Source organism: Arachis hypogaea, chromosome 2, assembly GCF_003086295.3.
Source record: "Arachis hypogaea cultivar Tifrunner chromosome 2, arahy.Tifrunner.gnm2.J5K5, whole genome shotgun sequence".
Taxonomy (NCBI): domain Eukaryota; kingdom Viridiplantae; phylum Streptophyta; class Magnoliopsida; order Fabales; family Fabaceae; genus Arachis; species Arachis hypogaea.
In genome coordinates this window covers 100,752,378-100,772,321 of record NC_092037.1, presented here as the reverse complement: position 1 = coordinate 100,772,321, position 19,944 = coordinate 100,752,378, and the positions used below count along the sequence as shown (strand labels likewise).

At 37.0% G+C, this 19,944-nt stretch overlaps 4 protein-coding genes across 4 annotated transcripts; all 4 read left to right on the top strand.

Annotated features, from left to right (window-relative positions):
- Positions 1–4,611: 4,611 nt before the first annotated feature.
- On the top strand, positions 4,612–9,397 carry LOC112757583 (putative disease resistance RPP13-like protein 1). Its single transcript, XM_072222128.1, has 4 exons — positions 4,612–8,215; positions 8,277–8,625; positions 8,739–8,826; positions 9,049–9,397. The coding sequence occupies exon 1, from the start codon at positions 4,884–4,886 to the stop codon at positions 7,107–7,109; it is 2,226 nt and encodes a 741-aa protein (XP_072078229.1). The 5' UTR covers positions 4,612–4,883; the 3' UTR covers positions 7,110–8,215; positions 8,277–8,625; positions 8,739–8,826; positions 9,049–9,397.
- LOC140173016 (putative disease resistance protein At3g14460) lies at positions 7,277–9,155 on the top strand. The gene is made up of 2 exons (XM_072210765.1): positions 7,277–8,519; positions 9,049–9,155. The coding sequence occupies exons 1-2, from the start codon at positions 7,277–7,279 to the stop codon at positions 9,153–9,155; spliced, it is 1,350 nt and encodes a 449-aa protein (XP_072066866.1).
- Positions 9,398–10,149: 752 nt separating the features above from the next.
- LOC112729847 (putative disease resistance RPP13-like protein 1) lies at positions 10,150–15,023 on the top strand. The gene is made up of 3 exons (XM_029293605.2): positions 10,150–14,258; positions 14,495–14,606; positions 14,688–15,023. The coding sequence occupies exon 1, from the start codon at positions 10,555–10,557 to the stop codon at positions 14,239–14,241; it is 3,687 nt and encodes a 1,228-aa protein (XP_029149438.1). The 5' UTR covers positions 10,150–10,554; the 3' UTR covers positions 14,242–14,258; positions 14,495–14,606; positions 14,688–15,023.
- Positions 15,024–16,312: 1,289 nt separating this feature from the next.
- Positions 16,313–19,578, top strand: LOC140180822 (putative disease resistance protein At3g14460). Its single transcript, XM_072222122.1, has 4 exons — positions 16,313–17,745; positions 17,848–18,024; positions 18,181–18,391; positions 18,829–19,578. The coding sequence occupies exons 1-2, from the start codon at positions 16,609–16,611 to the stop codon at positions 17,926–17,928; spliced, it is 1,218 nt and encodes a 405-aa protein (XP_072078223.1). The 5' UTR covers positions 16,313–16,608; the 3' UTR covers positions 17,929–18,024; positions 18,181–18,391; positions 18,829–19,578.
- The last annotated feature ends 366 nt before the right edge of the window (positions 19,579–19,944 follow it).

Below are 19,944 nucleotides of genomic sequence, written 5' to 3'. Positions count from 1 at the left end.
GGGATTTTGTGGGGCCCATTGGAATTTGTTTCTGCGCAGTCTCCCCCTTAAGCATAGCTCTCCCATCATGCATTTATTTTTATCTCGTCTATTCCTGCGAGATAAAATTGAACAGAATCAGAAATTCACAAATTTTCAACATGATTTAAATCAATCATTCCTAAGCTTTTCCTTAACAAACAGAATCTATCTTCACAGAGGGGTTTTGTAAAAATATCAGCAAGTTGTTCTTCAAATTTTACAAATTGAATATCAATAGTACCCTTTTGCACATGTTCTCTAATAAAATGATATTTGATTTCAATGTGCTTTGTTCTTGAGTGCAGAACAGGATTTTTGGAAATATTTATTGCACTCATGTTATCACAAAATAAGGGTATGCTATTGATTTTTAGTTTGTAATCTTCCAATTGAGTTTTTAACCAAATTAATTGTGAACAACAAGCAGATGCGGATATATATTCAACTTCAGCTGTGGATAGAGCCACTGTGGCTTGTTTCTTGCTTGACCACATGTTGAGTGAGCTTCCAAGGAAGCAACACATGCCCGAGGTGCTCCTTCTATCCACTCGATCTCCCGCATAATCTGCATCACAAAACCCTACTGCACAAAAATCATCAGATTTTGGATACCACAAGCCATAATCACATGTTCCCTTAATATATCTAATGATGCGTTTAACGGCCGATAAATGGGATTCTTTTGGGTGAGATTGAAATCTTGAACATACACCCACACTTTGAACAATATCCAGTCTAGAGGATGTAAGATACATTAATGAACCAATCATTCCCCTATACCGTGTCTCATCCACATCTAGGCCATCATCATCCTTTTCAAGTTTAGTGTTAGGGTGCATTGGTGTTCCCATTGGTTTGGAATTTTCTAAGCCAAATTTCTTTATCAATTCTTTTGCATACTTGCCTTGGTGAATAAATATACCACTAGGCGTTTGTTTAATTTGGAGGCCAAGAAAGAAGGTTAGCTCTCCCATTAAACTCATTTCAAACTCGCTAGTCATGAGTTTTCCAAACTCTTCACACAAGGACTCATTGGCTGATCCAAACACAATATCATCCACATAAACTTGAACAAGAAGGATGTCATCATTAGAAACTTTAATGAACAAAGTAGTGTCGGTGGTTCCCCTTTGAAAATGATTTTCTAATAGGAAGGCACTAAGCCTTTCATACCAAGCTCTTGGAGCTTGTCTAAGGCCATAAAGAGCCTTTGAAAGTTTGAAAACATGATTTGGAAAATCTTTATGTTCAAAACCGGGGGGTTGAGCCACATACACTTCTCTATCAATAAAGCCATTAAGGAAAGCACATTTAACATCCATTTGAAACATTTTGAAACCTTTATGGGCAGCATAGGCAAGAAGCAACCTAATTTCTTCCATTCTAGCTACCGAAGCAAAAGACTCATCAAAATCTATTCCCTCTTCTTGATCGTAACCTTCGGCCACTAATCTAGCCTTGTTACGAACAACTTGTCCATCCTCACCAAGTTTATTTTTAAACACCCACTTAGTACCCGTTACCTTCTTACCATCCGGATAAGGTACTAAAGTCCAAACATTATTCTTGTCAAATTGAGCAAGTTCCTCTTGCATGGCCTTGACCCATGATGGATCTTCAAGAGCTTATTTGATATTGTTGGGCTCCATTTGTGACAAGAGAGCAAAGTTGCTAGGTTCGGTTTGCCTTTTGGTGGAGGATCTTGTGGTTACACCTTGAGAGGGATCACCAATGATGAAGTCATGAGGAAAACCCCTCATGGACTTTCATTCTCTAGGCTTTCGGACAGGTGTTGAGCTTTGATGATCTTCTGGTGGTCTCACTATTTCAGTTTCTCGTGTCTGCTCAGGAGACAAAATGGAAGTTTCTCCTTCGATCTGACGAGATAAAACTGGGCTGACAGATTCTTCATTTTGCACAGATTTGGGATTTTCTTTACTTGTTCCATCCTCTTCACAATCTGAATCATTATCCTTTACAATACTGGGAATTAAGTTAGAATCACAAAAGGTAACATGTATGGATTCCTTTATGGTCCTATACTCTTTGAGATAAACTCTATAGGCCTTGCTTGTGGTGAAATATCCAACAAACATTCCTTCATAGGATTTTGGATCAAATTTTCCAAGGTTTTTCTTATTGTTAAGTACAAAGCATTTGCATCCAAAAACATGAAAGTACTTAAGATTCGGAGGGGTTCCTTTCCATAGCTCATAAGGAGTTTTCTTTAACCCTTTTCTAATGATTGTTCTATTCAAAATATAACATGCTGTGTTCACAGCTTCAGCCCATAAAAATTTAGGAATTTCATTCTCACATAGCATGGCCCTAGTCATTTCTTGAAGGCTTCGATTCCTTCTTTCAACCACCCCATTTTGTTGGGGAGTTCTAGGGCATGAAAAATTATGAGAAATCCCAAAGTCATCACAGAATCTTTCAAAGTCTTGATTTTCAAATTCTCTTCCGTGATTACTTCTCAAATGGGCAATTTTCAAATCCTTTTCATTTTGAATTTTTTTGCAAAGGGTAGAGAAGGCATAAAATGCATCATTCTTATGAGCAAGGAAAAGTACCCAACCAAATCTAGAGTAATCATCAACCACCACAAGACCATAATGTTTACCTCCCAAACTTTGAGTTCTAGTAGGACCAAAAAGATCAATATGTAACATCTCCAATGGCCTTTTGGTTGAGATTCCATCTTTTAATTTAAAAGAGGATTTTACTTGTTTGCCCAATTGGCAAGCATCACAAGTAAGATCCTTATCAAACTTGATGTTTGGAATTCCTCTAACCAAATTCTTTTTGACTAGCTTAGAAATTTGGTACATGCTAGCATGACCCAACTTTCTATGCCAAAGCCATTTTTCAGATTCAAGAGAGGCAAAGCATGTTACATTTTGTTCCTTTAAATCCTCAAGAGTTAATCCATACATATTATTGCATCTTTTAGCTTCAAATAGAACATCCCCAGTTTTCTCACAAACAACTAAGCAAACAAGCTTCTTAAAAATAACTTCAAAACCCAAATCACACAATTGACTAACACTAAGCAAGTTATGTTTCAAGCCATGTACAAGAAGGACATCATTTATACAAGATGAGAGATTTTTACCCACTTTCCCAACAGCCACTATTTTTCCTTTTGCATCATCACCGAAAGTGACAAGTCCTCCATCATATTCATCAAGCTTTATGAAGAAGGTTGTCTTTCCGGTCATATGCCTAGAGCATCCGCTATCCATGTACCACATATTTTCTTTCTTCTTGGATGTTAGGCATACCTACAAAATAAGCTTAAGTGACCTTAGGTATCCAAATTTTCTTGGATCCTTTCACGTTAAACCATCTCTTATGTCCCAAATCATTGTAATCAAAAACAACTTTGTAAACTTTGTCACCAATCATTCTTTCACCAAAGAAACATTGAACTGGAAAATGACCACTTCGGTTACATAGTCTACAAAATCTTGGAGTTGCTGTTTTGTTAAAGTAAGTTGGGTCTTGATACTTTGTATCATTTGAAGATGAAGCAATGTTTTCAAAATGTGATTTTTCAGATTTATAAAATCCCAACCCAGCTTTATCATAAAGAGGTTTTTGACTAGCTAAGATTTGATCCAAATTTTCAGAACTTTGGGTGAACTTGGCTAAGTCTTCCTTAAGTCTTTTAACCTCTTTGAGCAACTCTTCATTTTGCTTAAAACAATTCACATATGCAAGGACAGAATGGTCACTTTCACAGCTTCTAACTTGAGCTTTTAGCTGCTTATTCTCTTCCACAAGATCACAAGCAGTTTCGGCCTCTCTTAGTTTTTCTTTGAGAAAATCATTTTCAGCTTTAAGAATGAAATTTTGTTGTTCAAGATATTGATTCTCAGTTAGAAAACATCTTAATTCAGCTATAACAAACAAAACATTTTTGCATCAATGCTGAATGTATTCATGAAACAATTGGCCTTGCAATTTTTCTTTTTATTTTCGGCCCTTATTAAAAATCTGCATCACAAAATTATTAATTAACATATGTTAAATGAAAATTAAATTAATAATTTTGTAATTAATTATTTTAATAATGTTTGTTCATCATCAAAATTAAATTAGAGTTTTCCAAACTCATCAATTTTATAAGAGGGATATGAGTTGTATGATTTGTATGTATCTAACATTTGCCTGTGTATAGGTAAATGCTATCATTAATAATTGTAAATATAATTAGAAAACTGCATGTACTAAGAGAAGAAGAAGTAGATATTAAAAGAAAATCGACAAAAATACAAAAAATAAAATTGATACTTAAAGAGTAAAAAAATATACAAATAATTCATTTTTTTATTTACATATATAATTATTAACAAAATACTAATAATTTTAGAAATATCGTATTGAAACTCACATTGTAAAAATTTAATATTCAAATTTTTTGTATTATAAATTAATTTAAATAAAATATTTTTTAAATTTAACTTTAATTTATACATATTTAATTTAATTTTATAAAACATAACAATTTTTAATATTTATTATATACGATCATTAATTTAGACGCCCAAAACATGAGACTTGGACCAAGGTGAGAAAAACGCCCAACAAAACCGTGACATTTTTTTCATTCGTTAATTCGAGGTTCCTCAATATTTTGCTGTCCAACAAAATTTTTTTTACAGCAATGGGTGAAAGACGACCATAAAGTTCATCAAGTCAACTTCACTCACCACCACCACCACACAATCCAAAGACTTGCCTTAGCTTCTGCTTCAGAAACCCAGAGAGTACTTGGCAAAGTGCTAACCCTTCCCTCTTCCATCGCCTTTCTTTCTTTGTTCTGAATTCTGACCTGCTGCACTTGGGATCCACCAATCATGGCTGAAAAACTCTATGGTGGAGCTTACCTCTCTCCCCTTGTTGATGCTGTTTTGGACAACACAATTTCAATACTTGAAGAAGACGACTCTTTCCTCGAAAGGAACAACTTGCTTGTTAGGTTGCAGAATTGTCTGTATGATGTTGCACCTGTTCTTGATGATGCTGAGCTGAAGCAGTTCACTGACAAGAGAGTCAAGAAGTGGCTTGTTGATCTCCAAGATGTTCTCTATTTCGCTGATGACTTGCTCGACGAACTCTCCACTAAAGCCGTTATTGCTGCCACTCAAAAGGATCCAGGTAACTCTTCTTCCTGGTCTCGTCTTGTTGATTCGTATATTGAAGATAATGGAGACATGGAAAAAGTAGTTGGCAAACTAGAGTCCATTGTAAGACGCAAACATTATCTTAGTCTGGAGAAGAGTGCCAAGGTGGACATGTCATGGAGAATTCCATCCATATCTCTCTTTGAACCATCGGAGATATGTGGCCGGAAAGAAGACAAGGAGGCCATACTGAAACTGTTGTTGGATGATGATGATGCTGCTGATGGTGATTTATCTGTCATTCCCATTGTGGGCATGGGCGGGATAGGAAAGACCACTTTGGCCCAATCGGTTTACCATGATGACAAAGTGAAGAAGAATTTCAAATTTCAAGCTTGGTTATGTGTGTCAGAAGAGTTTGATATTGTCAAGGTCACCAAGACTATAATCGAGGCAATAACTTCGAGTTCTTGTAATCTGACAGATTTGAATTTACTTCAGCTTGATTTAAAGGAAAAGTTGTCTAGGCAAAAGTTCTTTATTGTCTTGGACGATGTCTGGAATGAAAATTATGATGATTGGAATAAGCTTCTAAAACCTTTTCAGAAAGGAGTTAAGGGAAGTAAAATTCTCATAACTACTAGAAGTAAAAAGGTGGCTTCTGTAGTGCAAACCGTTTCACCTCTTGAACTAACTTCATTGTCTGATGAAGATAGTTGGTTGGTGTTTTCAAAGCATGCATGTCTTTCAACTATTTCTATGGAGAATCCAACCCTGGAAAATGTCGGCAAAGAGATCGTAAAGAAGTGTGGTGGATTGCCCTTGGCAGCTCAAGCTCTTGGAGGTTTATTGCGTGGAAATTCTGATGTCAAGTATTGGAATCATATATTGAAGACTGAGATCTGGGAACACTCCGATGGCAAAATAAATGTTGTTCCAGCATTAAAAATAAGTTATTACTTTCTTCCTTCATATTTGAAGGAATGCTTTGTTTATTGTTCCTTGTATCCCAAGGACTACGAATTTAGCAAAGATGAATTGGTATTGTTATGGATGGCTGAGAATTTTTTGCAACCAGTAGGTAAAAAGACTATGGAAGAAGTTGGTGGTGAATATTTTGATGAATTAATTGCGAGATCATTTTTCCAACCTCATCATACTCGCCAAAAGACGATTTTCATACCTCCCCACAAGACGTTTGTGATGCATGATCTCGTGCATGATTTAGCAATGATCTTTGCTGGAGAATTCTATTTCAGAGCTGAAGAGTTTCAGAATGCAAGTGAGGTTGATATTAAAACTCGTCGGTTGTCACATAATGCCAATGGCAATTATCCAATGTCAAAACTTTTGGGAGTTTGTGATAGAGTGAATCATACAAGGACATTTCTTGAAATCAATTTGAACGCGTGGATTCCGTTAAATATGGAAAATGCACCTTGTATCTTGTTGTCAAAGTTGAAGTACCTGAGAGCATTGTCGTTCAAATGCTTTCCTCTTGAGTCACTGCCGGATTCAATAGGTGGATTGATTCATCTACGTTACTTGGATCTGTCTCAGACCTGCATCGTGACATTGCCAGAGTCATTGTGTAACCTGTACAATTTGCAGACTTTGAAGCTGGTTGAATGTCGGGAATTACATATTCTTCCTGTTGGCATGAAAGATCTTATGAATTTGCGTCATCTTGATACTAGAGGGACTCATTTGTATGAGATGCCAAAAGGCTTAAGTAATTTGAAAAATTTGCAGTTTTTAAGTGACTATGTTGTCGGGAAACATGAAGAAAACAAGATTAAAGAATTGGGAGCACTTGCAGATCTACAGGAATCTATTTGCATTGGCAAATTGGAGAATGTGGTGAGCAGCAGTGAAGCTTTGGAGGCAAGAATGTTTGATAAAGATGGAATTAAGTCTTTGACGTTGGGTTGGCGGCTAGATGAAGATAAAAAAATATAGTTGATTCCCAAATTGTAAGAGAGATACTGGACAAGTTGCAACCTCACAGAAATTTGAAAGGACTAAAAATCTGGAATTACAGGGGTACAACATTTTCAGATTGGTTAGGACATTCTTCTTACCACAACATCACTAGGGTAGTTCTGTATCTTTGCAGGAATTGTTGTATGCTTCCTTCACTTGGACAGTTGCCCTCTTTGAAGCACCTTCAAATTGGATTTTTTGAAAGTCTGGGGATTGTGGGTGCTGAGTTTTACTTCTCCCTGAAAGATGAATGTTGTTTGGAGACACCACCGTTTCCAAAGCTCGAAACTCTCTCGTTTTCATCAATGGATTGCTGGAAGGAGTGGCGTTCATTGGAGTTCAATGCATTCCCTCGACTTAGGGAGCTTAAAATAAGTTCGTGTCCGATGTTGAGTGGAGATTTGCCGAATCATCTACCATCTTTGCAGTCACTTGAGATTGAGAATTGCGAGCAGCTGAGTTTTTGTGTTCCAAGAGCTCCTGCAATGACCTCTTTAATCATAAAAGGCGGGAGTGAAGTGAGAATTGGGGAGCTACCTCCTTTACTACGTCAAATATCAATTGAAGGAAGCCATCATCAAGTGGAGTGGGTTGTGGAGGCCATTACGCACACGCAACTGAGTTGCCTGACGTCATTATCCATCGCAGGTTGTTCCACCCAAATATGGTTTCCAGTGAGTGGTATTCCCGCATCTCTACAAGAGTTGACGATTCGGGATTGCAGAAAATTAGAATTCGAAATGGATGGGCAACATCACTCGCTGCAAAAACTATCAATACAGAACAGCTGTGATTCGGTTACATCCTTCTCGTTGGATGTCTTTCCGAATCTCAAGGAGGTTGGAATCATAAAGTGTGAAAAGATGGAGTGTATTGTGGTGTCAGGGTCTCTTTCATGTCTCCGTTCTTTAGGTATCGAGAATTGTGGGAGTTTGAAATCCATGTCGAGGCTATGGATGGCAGCACCTCAGCTAGAATTACTCGCATTAGTGGGTTGCCCAGAGATGGATTTGTCTGCTACAGGGGATGGGGATCCACACAGTAGCCTGAGAAATCTTGCCGTCGACTACAGCAAGAAACTGGTGAGCTCTGCAGCATTCATGAATTTGCAGTTTCATGGGCTTACTCAACTTAGCATTGTAGGTGGAAACGACAAGAGTGTGAGTGTGAAGTGTTTCCCAAAGGAAGGTTGGTTGCCTGCCTCGCTTGAGTCGCTCACATTGTATGACATTAAAAGTGTGGAGACGTTGGAATGCAAGGGACTTGCCCACCTCACCTCCCTCCAGAAACTAAGTATTCAGAGTTGTCTTAAGTTGGAGAATATGGAGGGAGAAAAGCTGCCTGCCTCTCTAACACAACTCATCATCTGTGGAACTCCTTTGCTGGGTAAACGGTGTGAGTTGAAGGACCCACAGCTTTGGCCCAAAATTTCCCACATCCCCCACATTCAAGTTGATTGGAGATGGATTTAGTAATCTAAAAACTTCAACAGGTATTTGTTTATACTCTGCATATAAATTCAGTCACTATTTTTCATTCTTTCTTAGTTGTTCATGTGCTATACCTTTCCTTACTTAACAGTAACACTTACACCTTCTCATACAGAATATCCATGGACCCGACAACACAACTTCTCCAGCTATGCTTTTGCTTTTACTGCATGAATAATATTGAGTCATTGCAATACACACAGGTGAGAATGCTGAGGAATTCTCACTATCACTGCTTTCATTTAAGTGCTTAAGAAACCTCATGTCATAAGTGGTATGGATAGCTGAACTAACGGTTTTTTTAGACAAAAGATCATTTCATGAAAATTTATATCTTCACAGACAAGGAATAAATATATACTTTATAATGTTTGAGTAACATTGATTACTTGAAAAATATGATAACTTATATGTGTTGGAAACAGGTGAGAGTGAAACTTCCATGCAGAAAGCAAATGAGCAACAAGAGAGAGCCACAATCATGGACACAATTGAGCAAGTGTTCATTGCATTGGAAAATTTAATACATTAGCTTCTTTATTTTCTTTTGGAACCTACCCTTCTGAAGATTGAGACTTTTAGTTTTGGTTTTTACTTTCTAGAAATTTCATGCTCATGGTTCTCTTTGGAAGATTCATGTTGGTACATTCTTTTGCAGACATGTTGTATTTTTTGGGAATTTTGTATTTGATTTGAATGTGTCATATGCTACTATATTGGTGAATTACCTTGGCGTTTATATATTGGAGCACTGTGATTAATTGTTTTGCACCATTAAGCCTTTGTGATTTAAGATTTTCTTTTTCTGTTTTTTGTGTATTCTGGACAAAGAATTGCCTCTAATTAAGAACATTACTTTTCTTATATTCTTAGTATTTCATGAAACTAAAAATCTTTGCTTGACAATGTCAATTTAAAATTATCAAATGATGTTACTTTAACTAAGGAACAATCAACAATTAACAACTTATTATAAACATATCAGTATAAAAAATTAAAAACATTAACTTAGCTTCTTATGTAGAAAGATAAGATTTTTATGACAAATATTTCATCTGTTTCAAAGTGTTTCTGTTAAATGTTAATTATGCAGAAGGTATAACTAAAGTAGCAACTAAAAAGAAACCAGTTATAATATTCATTTGTCAAATGTCTTATTTTTATTATCTTTTATATTGTAAAATTACTATCTATGTAAAATTGATGATGAGGCATAAGTATAGAAATCAATATAGCATAAGTTTATTCTATAATAGGTTTGTATTAATTTTTATATAATAAAAATAGATAAAGAGATAGATAGAGAGATTGATAGATTAATTGATTAAAAAATTTATAAGAAATTTAAGGGTTAATAACTATTTTAAAATATTTTTATAAAATTGTGAGAGAGATCAAATTAGACCAAATATGAGAGACCAAGAGGGATTAAAATAGTTGCGGTTGTTGTTGTCGTGGTTATTACTAATTTCTTGAACAAATTGATGTGGTTGCTGCATATCCACTATGCATCATGCATTGGAACCAAAAATCGTGGGAATGGATCTTTTCAATTGTTAAAAAAGATTGAAAGAATAAAGCATAATTTTTAACTTTATTATTTTTTCTCTCATATTTTTTTTGTTTTAGTTATAAAATTAATAGTAAAAGATCACAATGGAGAGTATTTTTTCATTCCTTAATTCGAGATTCCTCAATATTTTGCTGTCCAAAAAAAAAATGACAGCAATGGGTGAAAGACGACCATAAAGTTCATGAAGTCAACTTCAGTCACCACCACCACCACATGATCCAAAGACTTGCCTTAGCTTCTGCTTCAGAAACCCAGAGAGTACTTTGCAAACTGCTAACCCTTCCCTCTTCCATCGCCTTTCTTTCTTTGTTCTGAATTCTGATCCCATCTGATCTGCTGCACTTGAAATCCACCAATCATGGCTGAAAAACTCTATGGTGGAGCTTACCTCTCTCCCCTTGTTGATGCTGTTTTGGACAACACGACTTCAATACTTGAAGAAGACGACTCTTTCCTGGAAAGGAACAACTTGCTTGAAAGGTTGCAGACTTGTCTGTATGATGTTGGACCTGTTCTTGATGATGCTGAGCTGAAGCAGTTCACTAACAAGAGAGTCAAGAAGTGGCTTGTTGATCTCCAAGATGCTCTCTATATAGCCGATGACTTGCTCGATGAGATCTCTACTATAGCCGCCATCGATGTCACTCAAAGGGATCCAGGTAACTCTTCTTCCTGCTCTCGTCTTGTTGATTGGTATATTCAAGATAATGGCGACATGGAAAAAATAGTTGGCAAACTAGAGTCCGTTGTAAGACGCAAACATTATCTTGGTCTGGAGAAGAGTGCCAAGGTGGACATGTCATGGAGAATTCCATCCACATCTCTCCTTGAACCATCGGAGATATGTGGCCGTAAAGAAGACAAGGAGGCCATACTGAAACTGTTGTTGGATGATGATGATGCTGCTGATGGTGATTTATCTGTTATTCCCATTGTGGGCATGGGCGGAATAGGAAAGACCACTTTAGCCCAATTGCTTTACCATGATGACAAAGTGGAGAAGAATTTCAATTTTCAAGCTTGGGTATGTGTGTCAGAAGAGTTTGATATTGTCAAGGTCACCAAGACTATAATCGAGGCAATAACTTCGAGTTCTTGTAATCTGACAGATTTGAATTTACTTCAACATGATTTAAAGCAAACGTTGTCAAGGAAAAAGTTCTTTGTTGTCTTGGACGATGTATGGAATGAAAATTATGATGATTGGAATAGACTTCTAAAACCTTTTCAGAAAGGGGTTAAGGGAAGTAAAGTTCTCATAACTACTAGAAGTAAAAAAGTGGCTTCCGTAGTGCAAACTGTTTTACCTCATGAACTAAGTCTATTATCTGATGATGATTGTTGGTTGGTGTTTTCAAAACATGCACGTCTTTCAACTGTTTCTGTGGAGAATCCAACCCTGGAAAAAATTGGTAGAGATATCGTAAAGAAGTGTGATGGATTGCCCTTGGCAGCTCAAGCCCTTGGAGGCTTATTGCGTGGAAATTCAGATGTCAGGTATTGGAATCATTTGTTGAAGAGTGAGATCTGGGAACTTTCAGATGAAAAGATAAAGGTTGTTCCAGCATTAAGAATCAGTTATTATTATCTTCCTTCATACTTGAAGGAGTGCTTTGTTTATTGTTCCTTGTATCCCAAGGACTATAAGTTTGATAAAAATGAACTGATCTTGTTATGGATGGCGGAAAATTTTTTACAACCAGTAGGGAAAAAGACTTTAGAAGAAGTTGGTGTTGAATATTTTGATGAATTAATTGCAAGGTCATTTTTCCAACCTCATAATACTCTGGAAAAGGTTTTTGTAATGCATGATCTCATACATGATTTGGCTATGATTTTTGCTGGAGGATTCTATTTTAGAGCTGAAGAACTTGAGAATGCAGTTGAGGTTGATATTAAAACTCGTCGTTTGTCACATAATGCCAAAGGCAATTATCCAATGTCAAAATTTTTGGGAGTATGTGATAGAGTAAAACATACGAGGACATTTCTTGAAGTCAATTTGGAGTCATGGATCCCATTTAACATGGAAAATGCACCTTGTATCATGTTGTCACAGTTGAAGTACATGAGAGCTTTGTCGTTCAAAAGCTTTCCTCTTGAGTCAGTGCCTGATTCAATATGTGAGTTGATTCATTTGCGTTATTTGGATCTGTCTGAGACCTACATTGTGTCACTGCCGGTGTCTTTTGGTAGTCTGTACAATTTGCAGACCTTGAAGCTATTTCGATGTAAAAAACTGAAAATGCTTCCGGTTGGCATGAAAGATCTTGTAAATTTGCGCCATCTTGATATTAGAAAGACTTGTCTGTCTGAGATGCCGGAAGGCATGAGCAAATTGAAAAGTTTGCAGTTTTTAAGCGACTATGTTGTTGGGAAGTGTGAAGAGAACAAGATCACAGAATTGGGAAGACTTGCAAATTTACAGCAATGTATTTCCATTGCCAAATTGGAGAATGTGGTCAACGGCAGTGAAGCTTCGATGGCAAGAATGTTTGATAAGGATGGCATTAGCTCTTTGCTCTTGAGGTGGTCATTGGATAAAGATGAGAATACAGCTGATTCCCAAATAGAAAGAGAGATACTTAACAAGTTACAACCTCATAGTAATTTGAAAGGACTAGAAATCGTGGGTTATAGGGGTACAACATTTCCAGATTGGTTGGGACATTCTTCCTACCACAACATCACCAAAATAACATTGCATAGTTGCAGGAATTGTCGAATGCTTCCTTCACTTGGGCAGTTGCCCTTTTTGAAGAACCTATACATTTCAGAGTTTGACAGTGTGGGGATTGTGGATGCTGAGTTTTACTTTAACCAGAATGGTGAATCTTGTTTGGAGACACCACCATTCCCAATGCTTGAAACTCTTTGGTTTCAATCAATGCCTCACTGGAAGGAATGGCGTTCATTGGAGTTCAATGCATTTCCTCGACTTAGGGAGCTTACCATAAGGGAGTGTCCCATGTTGAGAGGAGATTTGCCCGGTCAACTACCATCTTTGCAATCACTTACTATTTTCAATTGCGAGCAGCTCAGTTGTTGTCTTCCAAGTGCTCCTGCAGTTAGCACTTTATACATTGATGGTGGTAATAAAGTGAGAATTCGGGAGCTACCTCCTTCACTGCGTCGTCTATCAATTGAAGGAAACCATCAAGTGGAGTCCGTGGTGGATGTCATTACGCACACGAAACTGATTTACCTCACGTCTTTATCCATCTCATGTTGTTCCTCCCACATTTGGTTTCCAGTGACTGCTATTCCCCCATCACTGCAACACTTGGCGATAGTGGATTGCAGAGAATTAGAATTCCAAATGGATGGCCAACACCACTCACTTCAGGAACTATACATACGTAGCAGCTGTGATTCATATAAATCTTTCTCGTTGTTGGATGCATTTCCAAATCTCAAGGATGTTGATATTATGGAGTGTGAAAAGATGGAGTCTATTGTGGTGTCAGGCTCACTTTCAAGTCTCCGTTCTTTATTCATCAAGAATTGTAGGAGTTTGAAATCCATATGGACAATATGGATGGCAACACCTCAGCTAGATGATCTGAGAATAGTGGGTTGCACAGAGATGGATTTGTCTGCTACAGGAGATACACACCGTAACTTGAGATCTCTTGCCATCAGCTACTGCGAGAAACTGGTGAGCAGTGCAGCATTCATGAATTCCCAATTTCATGGGCTTACAGATCTTTGGATTTCTGGTGAACATGATGAGAGTATGAAGTGCATCCCAAAGGAAGGTTGGTTGCCTGCCTCCCTTGAGTCTCTCACACTGTTTCGCATGAAAAGTGTGGAGACGTTGGAATGCAAGGGACTTGCCCACCTCACCTCCCTCCAACGTTTAACTATTGATGAATGTCCCAAGTTGGAGAATATGGAGGGTGAAAAGCTGCCTTCCTCTCTAATAAAACTAAGCATCTATAAAAGCCCTTTGCTGGGCAATCGATGTCAGAAGAAGGATCCACAGGTTTGGTCCAAAATCTCCCACATCCGCGCCATTAAAGTTGATAGCAGATGGATTTGGTAATCCAACAACTTCAACAGGTAATTATTTCTCTCTCTCTCTCTCTCTCTCTCTCTCTCTCTCTCTCATACACACACAACGTTATTCTTATTCCCGAAATATATTTATACTTTTCATCATGATTTATACTCTGCATATAAAGTGAGTCACGAGTTTTCATTCTTCATTCTGTCTACAGTATTCTTATTCTTCATTCAATCATTCTTATTAATCTCTTATAGCATTCCTTACTTAACACTTATACCTTCTCATACAGATTATCCATCGACCCAACAACACAACTTCTCCACCTATGCTTTCTCGCTGCATGAACAATATTCAATCATTGCAATACACAGGGCTAAATGCTGAGAAATAAGACTTGAACAGTAAGATTTTTTACGTACTTTATAATGTTCGAACAACATTGATTACTCAAAAAATATGATGACTTATATGTGGTGTAACAGCTGAGACTGAAACTTTCAGCAGAAAGCAATCCAGCAACAAGGGAGAGCCACAATCATGGACACAATTGAGCAAGTCACCATTTAACAGCTTCGCTTCTTTATTTCCTTTTGGAATATACCCTTTTGAACATTGAGAAATTTGGTTTCGTTTCTGCTTCCTAGAAATTTCATGGTCATGCTTCTTTTTGGAAGATTCATGTTGGTACCTTCTGTTGCAGACATGTATTTGAATTTTTGGGATTTTTGAATTTGATTAGAATGCGTCATATGCTACTATATTGGTGAATTACCTCGGCGTTTATTTATTGAAAGAGCGTTATTAATTGTTTTGCACCATTAAGCCTTTGTGATATAAGATATTCTTTCTTGTTTGTTGTGAATTGTGGACAACAAATTGCTTCTAATTAAGAACATTACTTTTCTCATATTCTTTTTATCAGTATTTCATGAAACTAAAACAATGAGAGATTGCCAGCTAATAGAAATTTCTTTCCATTGACTCTATAATTGTATCATCAGTGATAATCATATATAGTAGAACTACAGCTTGTTTTTAGTTTATTAATTGGTAATGGGCTACAGCATGTTCTTGAGCGAGATCTGGGAGTTCTCTGATGACAAGATAAATGTTATTCCAGCGTTAAGAATAAGTTATTATTATCTGCCTCCAGCGTTAAGAAAAATGCTTTGTTTATTGTTCCTTGTATCCCAAGGATTATGAATTTGATAAAGATGAATTAGTCTTGTTATGGATGGCAGAAAATTTTTTACAGCCAATAGGTAAAAAGACACTGGAATAAGTTGGTGATGAATATTTTGATGAATTAGTTACGAGATCATTTTTTTCAAGCTCGTAATACCGATGAAAAGATATTTGTTATGCATGATCTCGTGCATGATATGGCAATGATGTTTGCTGGAGAGTTCTATTTCAGGGCTGAAGAGCTTGAGAATGCTACTGAGATTAATATTAAAACTCGTCATTTATCACATAATGTTAAAGGCAATTATCCAATCTCAAAACTTTTGAGAGATTGTGACCGAGCGGAACATGCAAGGACATTTCTTGAAATCAAGTTGGAGCCATGGATCCCATCTGACATGGAAAACGCACCTTGTATCTTGTTGTCAAAGTTGAAGTTCCTGAGAGTGTTGTCATTCAAATGCTTTCCTCTTGAGTCACTGCCTGATTCAATAGGCGAGTTGATTCATTTGCGTTACTTGAATTTGTCTCAGACCTACATTGTGACATTGCCGGAGTCATTGAGTAAGCTGTACAATTTGCAGACCTTGAAGCTGGTTAGATGTGCAAATCTGAAAATGCTTCCTGTTGGCATGAAAGATCTCGTAAATTTGCGTCATCTTGATATCAGAGGGACTAGTTTGCATGAGATGCCGAAAGGCATGAGCAAATTAAAAGATTTGCAGTTCTTAAGTGATTACGTTGTTGGGAAGCATGGAGAGAACAAGATCAAAGAATTGGGAGCACTTGTCTATCTACACAAATCAATTTGCATTGACAAATTGGAGAATGTGGTGAACAGCACAGAAGCTTCGGAGGCAAGAATGCTTGATAAGGATGGCATTGATTCTTTGAGATTGAGTTGGTCATCGGACAGAAACGAGAATATAATTGATTCGGAAATAGAAAGAGATATACTGGACAAGTTACGACCTCACAGTAATTTGAAAGAACTGGAAATGTGGGGTTACAGGGGTACAACTTTCCAAATTGGTTGGGACATTCTTCCTACCGCAACATCACCAAAATAACACTGGGCAATCTATTTGTCGGTGGTTTTAAGAATTGTCGTATGCTTCCTTCACTTGGACAGTTACCCTCTTTGAAGCACCTATCAATTTCAGAGTTTGAAAGACTGGAGATTGTAGGTGCTGAGTTTTACTTTTGCCAGAAAGATACATGCTGTTTGGAGCACCGACACCATTTCCAATGCTTGAAACTCTTTCGTTTACGTCAATGCGTTGCTGGAAGGAATGGCGTGCGCTGGAGTACAATGCATTTCCTCGACTTAGGGAGCTTACCATAAGGAAGTGTCCCGTGTTGAGAGGAGATTTGCCGAATCATCTACCATCTTTGCATTCACTTACTATTAAGGATTGCAGGAATCTCAGTTGCTGTGTTCCAGAAGCTCCTGCGATGACTTCTTTGAGCATAGAAGGCGGCAATAAAGTGAAAATTGGGGAGCTACCTCCCTTACTGTGTCATCTATCAATTTCAGGAAAGCATCTATGGGATCCCGTGGTGGAGGCTATTATGAAGACGCAACTGACTTGCCTCACATATTTACACATCTCAGATTGTTCCTCCCACATATGGTTTCCTGTGAGTGCTATTCCTCCATCACTACAAGAGTTGAGGATATGGAATTGCAGAAAATTAGAATTCCAAGTGGAAGGCCAACACAACTCACTGCAGAAACTATGGATAGATAACAGCTGTGATTCAGTTACATCCTTCTCATTGGATGCCTTTCCAAATGTCAAGGATGTTGAAATCAGGGAGTGTGAAAAGATGGAGTCTATTGTGGTGTCTCGTTCTCTTTCATGTCTCCGTATTTTGACTATCCAGAGCTGTAGGAGTATGAAATCCATATCAACGCTATGGATGGCAGCACCTCAGCTAGAACAACTTCAAATACTGTGTTGCCCAGAGATGGATTTGTCTGCTACAGGGGATCCACACCGTAGTAGCCTGAGATTTCTTAACATCAGCTACAGCGAGAAACTAGTGAGTAGTGCAGCATTCATGAATTCCCAATTTCAAGGACTTACTCATCTTTCTATTGGACGTGAATGTGAGAGTGTGAAGTGTCTCCCAAAGGAAGGTTGGCTGCCTGCCTCCCTTGAGTCTCTCTTTCTGATGGGGATTGTAAGTGTGGAGACGTTGGAATGCAAGGGACTTGCCCACCTCACCTCCCTCCAAGAATTATGTATTTATCATTGTCCCAAGTTGAAGAACATTGAGGGAGAAAAGCTGCCTGCCTCTCTAATCAGACTCTACATCACAGCAACCCCTTTACAGCAACCCCTTTACTGGGTAAACTAAGCTGCCTGTCTCTCTCTCTCTCCCTCAAGATGTTATTAATGTCTTGTATCATTCCTTACCAACACAGTTAACGATTTATACATTCTCATACAGCTTATCCATGGACCCAACAAGATATCTTCTGCAGCTATGGTTTTGCTTTTGATGCTTAATAATGTTCTTGACAAGATTTAAGGTCCCTGCTGCCAAAATAGAAACTTCCACACAGGATGGAGTACTCATCCGTGATTGCTTTCAAATAAGTGGTCAACAAACCTGATGTCAAAATTGGTATGCACAACTGAAATGGATGGTTGCACTAATTTTCTTTTTTTAAGTTTAAATTTCATTTCATGGAAATTTATATATTCCCTAATAAGGAGTATATACTTTATAATGTTCCAATAAATAACTCAAAAAATATGATAATTTGTGGGGTGGGAACAGGTGAGAGTGAAACTTTCTTCCAGAATGCAATTCAGCAACAAGGGAGAGCAGCAATCATGGACACAATGCAAGAGATTCAAGAGAGGCATGACAATTTGAAATTATCAAATGATTTCACTTTAACTAAGAACAAGTAACAAGTTGACAACTTAGTATAAACATATCAGTATGACAAATTAAAGATCAAAAACATGATCTTGTGCGTAAAAATGTAAGATTTTTATGACAAATATTCATCTTTCAGTTCATAGTGTTTCTGTTAATAGTGCAGAAGATAGGCATGCTGCTATAGTAGGACTAAGTAATTAGATATTTCGGAGGTTAATAAAACAAAATGATGATACTAATCTGCATTAAATTATGTTTCAGCTTTGCATAATTTGACCTCATCATCTGAATTAGAGAAAGATGATGGCATTTATTCATTGTAATTTTGCTAGTACAGTGAATCGACAGTAATAATATGTACATGAAATTCAAACACTAGTCCAAATCATTACAATATTTATACTCTGCATATAAAGTATGAGTCACTAATTTTTCATTCTTCATTATCTTTTACATTATTGTTATTCTTCTTCTTTTTTTTAATGTCTTATTTCCTTCATTCTTTACTGACACAGTTAACACTTTTACCTTCTCATACAGCTTTTCCATGGAAGCCAACGAGAGAACTTCTGCAGTTACGATTTTGTTTTTGATGCATGAAGAATATTCCATCGTTGTAATACTCAGTGGGTAATTCTGAGAAACAAGACAAGGATAATAAGGTTCTTGAAGAATATCATGGTCCCTGCCAAAAATAGAAAACTTCTAAAGAAAATGGAATTCTCACCATGATTGCTTTCATATAAGAAACCTGATGGAAAAAGTGGTATGGATGGCTGAACTAACTTTTTTTTTCTTTTTGAAAAAAAAAATCATTTCATGAGAATTTAAAAAATCCCTAAGAAGGAATATATACTTTATACTATTCAAATAACTTTGATTACTAAAAAAGATATGAGAATTTGTATGTGGTGGGAACAGGAGAGAGTGAAACTTTCTTGCAGAAAGCAATTCAACAACAATCCATGATATTCAACAACAACAATTCATGTGTTCTTGGATATGGCTCTTTTGGTCTAATCACAAGGAAGTGCCAGAAGGATACCAGGAACAGGAAGTGGACCTTCATTGCCATCATTATAATGATCATTACCATATTGATTACAATCCTTCTTATTGTTCTAATAACTGATTACAGTCTCTTTCTCCATTAGTTGACACTTGACAGCAGCTCCTTGTTATTGGAGTTTAATTCATCATTAGTCACTCTAATACCATGACATTATTTTTCCTCCCTACATAGTCCTTTTTGGAAGATTAATGTTGGAGGAATGAGATTAATTGTTTTGCATCCTTAAGTCTTTATGGTCTAAGATTTTTTTTTTCTCGCTCTCTTTTATTGTGCATTTGATTAAGAATTGCATGTTTCGTTAGAAAAATAACAAAAATTAGTCAATAATGCAGCAACAACTATGTTTATCCCACAAATGATAAGTGAAGATTTAAATAGTAACAGTAAGATCTTTGAGAATCAATAAAAGTTTTCCACTTAAAATCATCAAATATGAGGCAATGAAAAATAGGAATACATGGGAAGGCAGCACTCTGTATCATCAAGAGTTATATACTTAGATTTCTCTCCTAAGAACGTCACAGACTTAGAAGTGCATCAACCAACTCTTATCATTCAAAACAACACGCCATGCTCTTCTTTTT